Source organism: Hyperolius riggenbachi, chromosome 2 (genome assembly GCF_040937935.1).
Source record: "Hyperolius riggenbachi isolate aHypRig1 chromosome 2, aHypRig1.pri, whole genome shotgun sequence".
Lineage (NCBI taxonomy): Eukaryota > Metazoa > Chordata > Amphibia > Anura > Hyperoliidae > Hyperolius > Hyperolius riggenbachi.
The window spans coordinates 248,641,685-248,656,192 of record NC_090647.1 but is presented as its reverse complement, the minus strand read 5'-3'; the positions used below and the strand labels follow the sequence as shown (position 1 = coordinate 248,656,192).

Genomic DNA, 14,508 nt, shown 5'->3' with positions numbered 1-14,508 from the left:
TTATTAATGCAGCTACAAGGAGGACATCTAAAGATCGGTTATATCAGATCACAAATTTGGTTATATTTTCAGAATAACATGTGATTTTGAAATGCAGCTACAACAATAATACATTTGGTTCTACTATTTCAAATCAATGTATATATGTTTGACATGAAATGTGGTGACAACGAGCACTTCTAAAAATCTGTTATATTAGCAGTTGCCTACATTCAGTTATATCAGTTCAAAACAACAGATGTTTGACATGAAATGCAGCTAATATAAGGCACTACCAGGTGGGTCTTAGGGTTAGGCATCACGGGGGATGGGAGGGTCTTAGGGTCAGGCCCCACCAGTGGAGGGTTCTGTGTGAGAGTAGGGAGAAGTTAGGTCATAGGACAATTTTTTGGGGGCTATATCTGGCACCCTTTTTATAACCGAAATCACTTTTCTCAGCTATATAACTGCCGCCCTTTCATAACCAAAATCACTTTTCTCTGCTATATCCGAACCTTTTATAATCAAACAAAATTTTCTCGGCTAGATCTGGCACCCTATCACTTTTCTGGTCTAGATCCGGTGCCCTTTTATAGCTGAAGGCAATTTCCTCGGCTATATCAGCGCATTTTCAGAACCAAATTTACATTTCTCGGGCTACATCAGGTGCCTTTTTTTTCCAGTCTCCCTTTTCAAATGAATGTGATCAATCATTGGGGGTCTGTTGAGAGAACCAACATGCTTCTAAAGCCCAATCTACACAATACGATTCGATTACGATTCTTTTTACGATTCGATTAAATCTGACATGTCCAATCGGGATTCGATTTGATGCAGTTCGATTTGCTATTGCATAACAATGGCAAATCGAATTGCATCTAATCGAATCCCGATCAGACATGTCAGATTTAATCGAATCGTAAATAGAATTGTAATCGAATCGTACAAAGAATCGTATCGTGTAGATTGGGCTTAATGTCTGAACAGCTTACTACTGCATCAACTAGTACAAAGCTGGCAATGGCAGTACAATCATTACTAAAACAGATTTCTGCTGATAACATATCTAATATCTACTTAAATCTGTAAGTGTATGGTTACGATAAGGCAGATCTCATGTTTGTGGACATAATTTAGTGGTGAGAAGCACAGATAATACAGCTGATATTGTTTCCTGGGGCGTTCCCACTTACTGTCTCTTAGCCTGTCCTGATTCATCATTGCTTTAAAAAACACGCTATTGTGCTGAAGCTATGAAGTATACAGTGCTTTGTAGCAGTTACTTTAGGATTACAATTTACCCAAGAACGCATTTTATTAAAAATTAGAGTTCAGTGAAGGGCACAGTCAAAGTTCTTTTGTATGAGCATTATAAATTGGTTTAATTAAAATTCTCCTTGTTTCATGGTTTTGATCCAAGGATTGTGGCCAAACTCAGGGGAGCATTCCAAAAGGGTTAGTGTAATTATAGAGACCAACAAGCCTGAAAAAGCCTGGTATTAGCTCAGCTATAGGAGCCGCTTCACTAGTTCAACAGCTTCAACCGCATTTTGATCTGGAGCCCAAGCAATGCAGTCCTCTTCCCAGGGACACCAATTGGAAAATTGCAAAGTGCCCAGCTGGTGAAGAACTCATGCCAGCTTTCCCATAGATGTTCAGATTTTCCTCATGCTGTTTTGCTGAAAGCTTTCATATTAAGAAATGCACTAGAAAGATGCTTAGCGCTGGAGTGAAATATCTAGGAAGTGCGTTTGTAGCAAAAGAGCCATAAACCTGCCGAAAAAATTCCCTTTGCACATTGTACATTATTGCCAGAACATCTGGCCAGTTATTTTTTTATCTTACTCTTGTGGGATTTTGGGTTTGGCTTCCAGGACAAGTGCATGCTACTGTACACATTCCTGGAACATATTGAATGCGTTTGTTTCAGTCTCTACAAAGCAGTAGGCATAGGTTTATACAGTGTTGGATTCTTACAGGTTGCACTTATGCTAGATTAAAGCTACAAGAAAGTCTGGTTCATAGCCCTCAGGTTTGGAAAACACAGTGTTAATGCTTTCCTGGAAGAAGAATTTTTAAGTACAGTTGGCTTTTACATGCAAAGTACAGGCTCTCCTAGTAAGCAATCAAAATGCAGTATTCTCTTCTCAGCCAAGTACAGGATGGCTTTTGATTATTTGCAATTAGTACTGCTCTCTGCTTCTTGGAAGCTTATACAGATAGAGTAAAAAGTATTTGGTAACGGTGACCTAAAATTGCTTAGATGCAATCGAGTTTCGGTACCTGGAATGAGCACTCATTCTCATTATTTGTGGCAGTCAAGCAAGCGTACAGGTGTTTCCCAACATTGTTTGTGTCCTCTTTAGTAATCAGCCATGTTAAAGAATCCTCAGCTGGCAGAGCAGAGAGCTGTTGTGATTTTCACTGTGAGCTGTGGGATAGCTTGTCCTCACCTTCCCCATTCCATAGTGCAGAATAGGCTGCATGGCAGGGAGACAAGCAGCTCATGCAGAGGTTTATAGAAGAGGTATACAATGTATGCACACGCACACAGCACACAAGCATTAACTCAGGTGCAAAAATGTTTTTCTTGTCTTATCACATCCCAAACCATGCTGGTAGGGTAGCTGGCTTAAAGCAAATCTGTAGCCATAAAAAAGGCTAATACTTAAGGTGCCCATATATCAAGCGACTTTGGCGGCTGATCGACCAACCGATGAAAATCTGTGCCGCCAAGTGCAGGCCCGTCTGACGATGTAACCAATTTTGGACCGAAGTTGGTCACGTTACTCGATTGTGCCTGATGCAAGATGTCGGGCCAAAATTAGTTGATTGGATTTGCGGTGGTGCTGTGGCCAATTTCGGAACGAACAACGAAACGACGAAACCCCCCCCCCATGTGTGCATTTATACGTTACCTGTCCAGTGTCCGCCTCCGTGTGGTGTCTGTCCGTCCTCCAGGTGGCTCAGCTGCAAACACGCTGGAGGCGATGCATAGCGTCTGTCATTTGCATAGCGGTTGATGCTACGTGCCGCCACCCACATGCATGCAAAAGAGCCACCCGGGGGACGGACTGACACCACGCGGAGGTGGACACAGGACAGGTAATGTATAAAAGCAAACCGGGGGGGGGGGGGCATTTATACAGTGGGGGGCAGCAGCTTGGGCGAACGTGGCCTCCCCTGTCCCCTCTCGTTTTTTTTAGCATTCCCCTGAAATCCCCCAGTGAAGTCACGTTGCCTCCGGGAGCACTCGGAAGGTTTCAGAAGCACTTGTGTCCCAGAGTGCTCTGTTCAGTACAGAGCCACTCAGGCTTCGGCAGCACTCAGGCACACCAGTACTCCTAGAGCCTTCTGAGTGTCCCCGAGTGCTCTGTTCAGTACAGAGCCGCTCAAGCTTCGGCAGCACTCAGACACACCAGTACTCCTGGAGCCTTCAGAGTTTCCCTGAATGCTCTGTGCAGTACAGAGCTGCTCATGCAGCACTCAGGGAAGCCAGTACTCTTGGAGCTTTCCGAGTGTCCCCGAGTGCTCTGTGCAGTACAGAGCCACTCATGCAGCACTCAGGAACACCAGTACTCCTGGAGCCTTCCGAGTGTCCCCGAGTGCTCTGTGCAGTACAGAGCCGCTCAGGCTTCGGCAGCACTCGGGCACACCAGTACTCCTGGAGCCTTCCGAGTGTTCCCTGAGTGCCCTGTTCAGTACAGAGCCGCTCAAGCTTCGGCAGTACTCAGGCACACCAGTACTCCTGGAGCCTTCCGAGTGTCCCTGAGTACTCTGTGCAGTACAGAGCCGCCCAGGCTGCGGCAGTACTCAGGCACACCAGTACTCCTGGAGCCTTCCGAGTGTCCCCAAAGATGTACTCGACCAGTTGGTCAAATACATGCAATGGGGTGACAGTGCTTTAACAAGGGGACTGAGAGGGGGCAGGAAAGGCTCAATAGGATCCAGAGCCTTTCCTCTCCATAGGTAAGTATCTGACTTCTTTTTTTCCCCCCTCACTTCAGTTTAAAAAAAAAAGTTGAGTTGGAGTTGTTTAAAAATATGTGCTATGTCAATAGTTGATAAAGTTATATCATTGCTGTAGTCAAGAGTCCTGTCTCTCTTTTTCTAATGCTGGTTCTAGGATCAGCCAAATACTTTGGTAAAGACTAGTTATATTCATGTTCAGGTGTGGAATGCTCGGTCATTCCAAAATTCTTGGAATGCTGTTTACAATTTAGAGTACACTGAAATGGTTTGAAAATCTTATAATAGTAAAACAGGACTCCAACGACATAATAAACATTAAAACTGAGAAATAGTTGTTTTTGAAAAATATATGCTTATTTTGAATTTAATGCCAGCAACACATTTCTAAAATGCGGTACGATTACTGCTGTGTTGCGTCACCTCTTCTATTAACACTCTGTAAACATTTGGAAACTGAGACCTATTGCTGTAGTTGTGAAAGTGAAGTGTTGACCCATCTCTGCCTAATGTTAGATTTCAGCTGCTCAACAGCAGAGGGGGGGGGGGGGGGGGTCTCCTTGTCATATTTGGTCATATTTGTGTTTCAACATGTACTAGATGCTTGCAAAAGGAACATGCTTTTTCAGTAAGCCAGGAAAAAAAAACACTGCTTTTGTACTATTTTCAATCAAAGGGAACCTTAACTCAAAACAAAAACACGAGTTTCACTTACCTGGGGCATCTACCAGCCCCCTACAGCCATCCTGTGCCCTCGCAGTCACTCATGGCTCCTCCGGTCCCCCGCTGCCAGCTAGTTTCATTTTTGCCGACTGGAAGTCGGCCGGCCGCCATGCGTACATTTTTACGCATTACCGCTGGTGCAGAAAGTTAGACATTAACCAGTACATTTTTACGCGCTACGGGTGCAATGCGTAAATTTTTACGCATTGCAACCGTAATGGCACAGGATGGCTGCAGGGGGCTGGTAGATGCCCCAGGTAAGTGAAACTCATGTTTTTTGTTTTGAGTTAAGGTTCCCTTTAAATATAGGACCTAAATAATTTGGAAATATTTGCATTGTGTATGCATTTTACGCAGTGTCCCAGCTGACACACACACACACACGCACGCACGCACGCGCGCGCGCACGCACGCACGCGCGCGCACGCACGCACGCACGCACGCACGCACGCACGCACACACACACACACACACACACACACACACACACACACACACACACACACACACACACACACACACACACACACACACACACACACACACACACACACACACACACACACACACACACATACACACACACTTACTTAATCACAAATGCAATTACACTTTGCCATTGAGAGCCATATCCCAATATTTTCAGTTATCTTGTTATCCTTTGCCTGACAGGATCCTAGCATTAATTCTGACCTTTCAAGTGCTGCAAATCTTTCAAACAACTTAACACTGACCCCCATCCAAAAATCCCACAATTCCTTGTTTCCTGGATAAATCTTCCTAACCAGTAGCTTCTAAGTTATTCATTGTGCGGAAATGTTTGGCATTCAACAGCTTCATCACATGTGTGATCCTGATAGTTAACCACAACACAGTGTGAACTAAATGGGCTGACTTCCTCAGTTTCTATTAGCTGAGGTGTCAGTAGAAACAATGGTTAGAAATACTAAGGTCAATTATTTAAATTATTAACATACTTGGAACATTATTGTAGTTATGCACATAAGTATGTCATATATTTTCATTTAACAAATTAGGCTTCTTGCACACAGGGACGTTACAGGCGCACGTTAGTGCATCCTGTAACGCTCCCCCAACACACAGCAATGTAACACAAGTGGGCTGTTCACACTGCCCACGTTGCGTTACATTGTAACGCAGCAAAGTGCTGCATGCTGTGCGTTCTATGCAGCTAAGCCACGTTAGACTGTTTGCACATGCTCAGTCATGTTGGGGAGGAGGGGAGAGCGGCCGGGCACATGGCTAATTAATATTCACTGCACTCAGTGACGTGCAGTGTTTACTTCCTGGATCGGCCGCTCGCTCTGTGTGGCGATTGGCCGGGCGGGACCACGTGATGCCGCATGCGTCCAAAAGTACGCATCACAGCATCACGGACGCCAGAGTGAGCTGCACAACGCGGCTCACTCCGACGTCCACACCAGAGAGCACCAGGCGTTGCGTTAGGGGCACGTTATGTGCCCTATAACGTCCCCTAAACGCAACGTCCTGGTGTGTAACTAGCCTTAAACAACTCCCCTCAACCAGGATGTCCAGAAACATAAGGACCATGGAATTGGGGCTGCCCATCCACACTGGCAGTTCTAAACAATGGTGATGCTATCGCCTAACAAAAAAAAAGATGAGGTTGTCACCAGTGGGTGGGGCAGTAGCAAGTTATGACTGTGGTGCTTAAAGCCCCTCCTTAACTATCAGAATCCCCAGCTTTGGCCACCAGAAGCCATATCTCCTATCTAACTTACATGGAAAAAGACATTGCTATTGTGTTCAACCCCCAGTGTATTTTTGGAGGGCAGTAGGCCCAGACCTCTTAAGGGGCCTAGTTTTGCATTTTGATGCACTTTATGAGATAAATAGATAACCATACTTTAATATGCAATCTACAAACAGAGTGAACAGAAAGATGACTCATGCATGCAATATAAACAATGTCAAAGTTGTATTGTAAAAAAAAAAGAAACTAAAAATAGCAATGCATTATTGACTGGAGACTCATTTTAAAGTTAAGCACACTGTAGTACTAATAGAGTACATTTTATGCTTGTTTTTATAATAATCACCTTGTTCCATATTTTGCTTTCTAAAACGTTTTCTTTAACTGTCTATGTTTCTCCTTTAGGTTGAGGATGCCATGCTGATGTTTGACAAAACTACCAACAGACATAGAGGTAAGTGTCGATATATAGTATGATTTGGTAAAGCATATACTGTAGTTACTAGTAGATCAGTGAACATTTATTTATGTGACAGTATTTGGCTTATCAGGATAATTCTATTGCATTGAACCATATAAAGCTACAATTATTATAGACATCTTGGTTGGTAGGGTTTGAGAAGACTATACTTTATCAGGGTTAGGAGGTTATGTTTGGTATTGTTGATTGGAATCAGTTGCTGTTCCATAGAGCAGTGTTCCCCAAGGTAGTTAATCAGCTCAGCTGAGACACTAATTATCTCACCTGTGTATGTTTGTGGTTTTCTGCAAAACGTGCACTGTTGGTGAGCCTTGAGGGCAGGGTTGGGAAACTGTGCCATAGAGGATGGAGCAGGGAAAGTGACAGTTGGTGGATTTACAGCCACAGGTGTCATAATTGCCCAGTATTTTAGTCCCCTAGTCCCCTATACTTTCCTAGTGGTTGTGGGTCACCATGAGCTGAATGGGTATTTGGAATTACTGCAGATGATTGATATCTTAAAATAATACAGTGCACATTCTTATCTGTTTTGACAATATTAGGATTTATAAGAATAAATCTGCCGAATTGATTATATAGTGACCAAATTTCTGCCTGCTGGCATGGTCCTGATCTATTTTAGAATTTCTTATAGCATAATATATATATATATATATATATATATATATATATATATATATATATATATATATATATATATATATATATATATATATATATATATATATATACCTAGTTGGATTTTCCACTTCTGTGGGTGTATTAAGTAATGTATAGATACCATCTATTGCGATAATACAGCACGAGCCTTGGTGAGACCTGTCACTAGGTTGTAGTGATTCATATGTGCAGTAATATAGATTGAGACATTGATGCATAATAAAGGCTATTTTTTAAGAAAAATGAGTGCTTATTTGTGTTTAATTTACCAACTAAGATTGTAGTTTGGGTTTGTTCACAATATGGTTCCTTTTTATTTATGAAGTTATATTAAAAATGCAGAATGTCAATTCACATAAAAAATACTGTTAGATACATTACCAGTGCTACACTATATTTCTTCACAACAATAGCATTAGTATATTGAGAACAGCATTAATGTCTGCAGGGATAGAGAGGCGCTTGTAATCCACAGCAAACCCACGACTTTTGTACCTCTGGGGCTGACTTTTGGCCATTTAACTGGCCAGTTGCTGTTATGCTGAACAGATTCTTAATATTACTCAAATCAAGAAAAATACGTCCATGACTGATAATAAATTAAAATTAACCGCTGTGTATAAAAAAAATACCCTTTTATTTTAGACTTATCCCAAACACATATAAAAGTATTAAAAACAGCAGCGTCCGGCAAGCGTATGGGTACAAATAATGTCAGATAATATAATATATATTCCAAGCTAGGGCATATATCAAAATAGTGCAGTTCCTCACAAACGGACCAACACTGAATCCGGATATCAGAATATAAGTAGAAAAGTAGTAGAGAGTCCGCAGCGAAGAACCAAAACAAAGAAAATAATACGGACTCTCTACTACTTTCCTACTTATATTCTGATACCTGGATCCAGTGTTGGTCCGTTTGTGAGGAACTACACTATTTTGATATATGCCCTAGCTTGGAATATATGTTATACTATCTGACATTATTTGTACCCATATGCTTGCCGGACGCTGCTTTTTTTAATGTTTTATATGTGTTTATATGTGTTTGGGATAAGTCCCTAATAAAATGGTATTTTTGTATACACAGCGGTTAATTTGAATTTATTACCAGTCATGGACATCTTTTTCTTGATTTGAGTAGTATAATAGCAGTCTTCATGACTGTAATTACAGCGTTTGTTGTTATATGGCTCTATTTGTTTGAGTTGTTGCAGATTCTTAATATTGACTACCCGTGTGTACTATTAGAGACATTCATGTACTTAAATTGTATGTAGCCGCTTGTGGCACTCTCTCAGGAAAGTTGTGTCCATGAAAACAGGTGAATTACAGTTCATTTCAGTTATCTTACAGGAGGTAAGGCGTTACTACATGTAAATGGTTTCATTTGTCTGTACCATTGCCTAATCACACCCATGGGTGAATGGTAGTTTTTCTTGACATTAAAATGGATATTCTGATTTTGTTGAAAGTAAAATATACAGCAGGGAAGAGGCTATTAATTGTGTCCACCTGATACCTTGAAAATTTGCTGTTACAATCAGATTACCTGCTGCATAGCATAGAGCCTTTCACCTTACTAAGCATAGTTAATAATAATTACTTAACAAAGTGTATGATTAGCCAGGCCAATAGCAATGAGCGAATAATCTTTTGACCTACGAGTTTCCACTGGTCCTGGGAAGGAACAACTCCTCTACTTGCTGGTCACTTAACCAGCCACCAACTAACTCATCAGATATTGCTAGATTGGCTCAATATCTTTCTTCCATGGTCAGTGAAAATGTACATGTTGGTCATCACAACAGACCAATAATTGGAGAGCCTGGAGACTTACAATTATACAAAAGATTTTTCCAAGCACTTTTTTTTTTTTTTTTTTAAAGCTCATGCTAATGAAATGCTATGTGTGTGTTCTCACTGGAACAATGTGATTTCATGAAAATCCCCCATAGAGCATTGCATTTGCAAGAATTTTACAAATTACTAGTGCTAAGAAAAGCTCTTACAGTGTGACTCAGCCCTGACTGAAGAGGAAAATGAAAATCTGACAAATAACCTTTGATGTGTATCCTTTGCTTGCATGAGCTCTTGTCTTCCAGCCACACCTACTGGCTATTGATCTATTATGCCAGACAAGTGGCTAAAGGTAGCAAGTTGCTTGATACTGCTATAACAGATTGTATTGTTGCAGTTCTATCCAGTATTGAACAATGGAAGAACACTTGTTAACTGTGATAATTAATATTGTTTAGTGGTGTTTACTCTACTCTACTTTATTTTTGGTTTGTCCATTCTTACCAAATGTAGTAGAAGGGTAAACTGAGTGAATATATTGAATGGATACTTTAGGCGGTCCCTCTTATTACATAGAAATGGTAAGATTGGACGATAAAATATTGGATCTTTAGTGGCCACCATGACAGGTTTGTGTGTTCTGTTTTGCTTGTTAGTGATAGTTTTTGTTATGTAAAAAGGTAATAGTTGCTATAGCTTCAGCTTTATTTAACATTACTTTTTTTTTCATTATAATTTCAAACCCCAAAACTGCTTAAAGACCTTTTTTTTTTTTAAACAGCCTTTATTAAACAAGTATTAAGCAAATACATTCAACAATTCAAATATTATCATAGTTGGTGCAGCAGTGCAATACATTAGAAAAAAAACAAAAAATCGCAACAGTTATGAATATTACGATTTGACAGTGTGAATCATAAACTTAATTCAATACAGCAAGTAACCTATCTTGTATTAATGAGATATCTGGGAGGCCCGGGGTATCCAGCCAGCCTGCCCATATCATATCAAATTTCGCTGGGGAATTCCTATGCAAATATATGCTCTTCTCCAGTTTTAGATAAATGTTTATCTGTTTAATCCAGTCAACTACGGTTGGAGGGGTTGGATCTTTCCATTGCATGAGGATTAACTTCCTGGCTTGGAATAGTAATCTAAGAATCATAGTTTGGACATGTTCCTGTACTTTTAACTCCAGTGACGAGCCCAATATACAAAGCTGAATCGTACGATTTACCTTTTGTTTAGAGACAATGTCTATAATATCAAGCACTTCCTTCCAATATCTTTGTTGCTTAAAGACCTTACCATGAACAATGTATGCTTAGATCCATAGCCTGCATATATGAATTCTTGTGGGGTGGGGAAGAGGCTGGAAATTTCCTTGTGATTTATCAGAACTGTACATCAATCTTGAAATCGAGACAAATGAAGGAGGAGGCAGAACATAAAGATTTGGTTCCAAATGGGGGACTGTCCGTCTGAAAACAGGACAATTGGGAGCAATGAGATACTATTACCTTTGTTGTTTAGGTCTTGATTAGTGAATGCAGAGAATTACTGAAAGCCGATGGTAATTAGGAATTTGTCCTTATGGTCAGCACAGAAATGTAATATTTCTGACCTCTTTTATATGTACAGTATACGTTTTATCCCAAAAAATAAGAACTTTTTGCAGAAAAGCATGCCTGAGGATGTACACACCATGCAATTTCCTGCTAGACAGTTGAATCGATAATCTATGACAGAGCCCGTCACTGCTGAACCTTCACCTTTCTCTTCCCCCTCCCCCCTCCACCACCTCTATATCTCCTTAGAGATATCAGTTGATAGCCAAGTGCAAATGGTGGCGCCGTAGTGTGGCTGCCCCTCAGCTCTTGGCTTTCGGACATTTTTTCCACCTTACTCTCACTATCCAAACTCCCCTCCTCACAGAACCTGTATGAGACAAAAACAATTCTGGGTACAACCCCTTGGTACTTGGCAAAATAAATGATTCTGATCTGATTTCAATAGTTTTTCCGATCACTTCTTCGCAAGATCGATCAGTAAATCAATCGGAAATTAGATTGGACCTGTTAGGAAATGACCTTTCAGTCTGGCATGGTGTGTACCAGGCGTAACTCTGGCGACATAAGTGAGACCGCCCAATTTTGGACATGTACAGGCTGACATTATGGCATTGTTGTAGATCCTGAAATCTTTGCCAATAAACTGTTCTACACAAGTTATATATCAAGCTGTATATAACTCTTAATATTTTTTGTATAGCTTTGGAATGACTTCTAATTGCTGAACATCTAATTGTTGTCTTAAAATTCTTCTTTTGCTTTGTAAACGTGTGATCACCACTTTCTGGTGATCAGTTGTTCTTAAATGAATCACCGTCCTGGTGTTCTGCTAGCCAAAAAGGAATGGTACTGCAGAACTAAGCTTTCAATATCGCATTACTTCTATAGCCTGCTTAGAAATGTTTACAGGATTTAGAAAACTAAGTGTTGATGATATGACTATTTTTTAAGCAGATAAAAAGGTAGTGAGGTTTAATAATTGCGCTTTAATTATGCATACCAAGAGTTTTTTCAATCGGACACTGTAAGGCCCCGTTCACACTTTTTGTTTTGGCATGCAAACGGTCCGGATCCGGTCCGTTTGCATCAGGCATGCATCAGGCTGCCATCCGGATCCGTGGGGTAAAAAATAAACAAATTTACCATAAAATTGTTGGGGTCTGCAGAAGGTGCACCTGGTGCACCTGTAGAATCAGGTCCTCTGCTGTAGGCCTCACCTCCACCTCCTACATACTGCCAAACAGCTCCAGCACGTGTGTCACTGCTTCTCCACTCCAGATATGCTGGGCCCATGTGTCCCCATCCGAAATGGCCGCTATAAATGCGCATAGGAAGTGGGGTAGAACGCCCGGTGTTTGTCTCCAGTGTGTTCTGTGCTTTCCGTTCCCCATTGGTTTCTATATCCGGATGGTGCAGTCAGGATCCGGTCCGGGTGCGTGGGCCGGATGATCCGGACCCAAAAAATAGCGCATGTTGGAAAAGCCTCCGGAGTCCGGATCCGATCCGGTTCCGTTCTGTAGACTTTGCATTGCTATGCGGAACGTACGTTCCGTTTGTACAGTATACGGTCCGGATCCGGACAGGAAACGCTAATGTGAACCAGGCCTTAACCTGTTATGTTCTCTTTAATTGAAAAAAAGATAATGATGAGACCTGCATAGATGTCTTTTGCCAGAAAAGTTGCTTCTAATGTTTGACCACGATTGTAAGAGTTGACTTTCACAAGTTAAACTATAGCAACTGTTTGCTACAGTCTTCCACATTGAAAGTGTTTATTTTGTATGCAAATAGAAAGCCATAAACAGTGACTTTTATGGTTATTTATTGATCTCTCATTGATTACAAGACGGCAGAATGTGTTGTCTGGCAGAAGTGGTTGGCTTTTTATTTTCCTCTTGTACATAAATTGCTTATGTTTAACAAGCTTTTAGTTTAGAATAATGACGTCTGTGAAACAAGTTTCATCAAAACAAAGTAGTACATATGTTTTTTATAAGTTTATCTTTTACGCTCCCTTAGAGATCATTTGATCTATTATTGAAATTAGCACCATCATTTTCTGAGGTTTTGATCAGACTTGAAGAATACATCCAGTCAAAAAAAAATGCACTTACCTGGGGCTTCCTCCAGCCCCTGGCAGCCATCCTGTGCCCTTGCCGCAGCTCTGTTGGCTTCCGGTCTTCTCCACTGCACTGCGCAGGCACAGTCTGATGACGTAAGCGGTGGAGCGCAGAAGAATCCAACTCGGAAACCAACCTGGCGAGGTAGGCTTCTGCAGCGGAGAAGACCAGGAGCCACCAGAGCTGCGGCGAGGGCACAGGACAGCTGCTAGGGGCTGGAGGAAGCCCCAGGTAAGTGGATTATTTAGTTTTTTGTCTGGACGTATTCTTTAAGGAAAGACAACAGTAGGTAACGCAAACACACACACGCAATAGGTGGAAAGCCCTCCCCTCCCAAGGTCACATTCTAAAGAATGGCATGTTAACACTACTTAAAGAGACACTGAAGCGGAAAAAAAAAATGATAATATTATGATTTGTATGTGTAGTACAGCTAAGAAAAACAACATTAAGATCAGATACATCAGTCTAATTGTTTCCAGTACAGGAAGAGTTGAGAAACTCCAGTTGTTATCTCTATGCAAAAAAGCTATTAAGCTCTCCGACTAACTTAGTCGTGGAGAGGGCTGTTATCTGACTTTTATTATCTCAACTGTAATTGAACTGTTTACTTTTCCTCTGCTAGAGGAGAGTTCATTACTTCACAGACTGCTCTGAAAGACTCATTTTGAATGCTGAGTGTTGTGTAATCTGCACATATTATAGGATGATGCAATGTTAGAAAAAACACTATATACCTGAAAATAAAAATGAGAATATTTTCTTTGCTGCTAATATTCTAGTAATTATTCATAGTACACAACCAATTCATTATATCATATATTTTTTTTCGCTTCAGTGTCTCTTTAAGGTGACAAAAAATGTAGGTAAGGAAGTATCAGGCTGGCGTAAAGGAAGCAGATCTGGACAGATTATGCTTGTCTGTAGAGGTGCATTTTTTAGGGTATGTTGGAAAGATTCAAGATTGCACCCGACTGGTGTGTTGCAGAAGAGGGGAACATAAGAGTGTAAGGAGGTGACCGGGCTGGAGGATAGGAGAGTTTCTTTTGCAGACCACAACTTGTGGTTTAGATATCATCTAGAATTTGGTAAATATATGGGGCAGGACAGGCAAAATGTGATAAGATTTATAAGTGAGGGTTAGGAACTTGAAGTGGATTCTGAATATCTGGCAGGTGATGGATGGAGTAGTGAAGAGAAGCAGTATCAGAAGAGTACCATGGGTGGAAAAGTGGATGACAAGACCAATTGTTTAGTAGGTCCCTTTGGACTTCAGAAAGGTTCCAGCTAAGTTGACAGTGGTCAGTTGCATAATGCACATGTTATGAGTGTAAACTGCAGTGGAGACTGGACATAGAGTTAAATACAAAGCCTGCATGCAGTGAGTTAGAATAATATGATCAGCTACAACGCAGTACTATGAACAGGCCTATAGAATTGTATGGTCAGTGAGTTGACATGCACAAT

The 14,508-nt window shown here is 41.1% G+C and overlaps 1 protein-coding gene across 8 annotated transcripts in view; it reads left to right on the top strand.

The window, feature by feature from the left end:
• Positions 1-224: 224 nt before the first annotated feature.
• MSI2 (musashi RNA binding protein 2) overlaps positions 225-14,508 on the top strand; it is a 481,843-nt gene continuing 467,559 nt past the window's right edge. For all 8 annotated transcript variants that reach the window (XM_068268471.1, XM_068268470.1, XM_068268468.1 and 5 more), the window contains exons 1-2: positions 225-278; positions 6,812-6,860. In XM_068268471.1, coding sequence (XP_068124572.1) covers positions 6,824-6,860 — 37 coding nt within the window. In that variant the 5' untranslated portion in view covers positions 225-278; positions 6,812-6,823. The remainder of the gene's footprint in view (positions 279-6,811; positions 6,861-14,508) is intronic.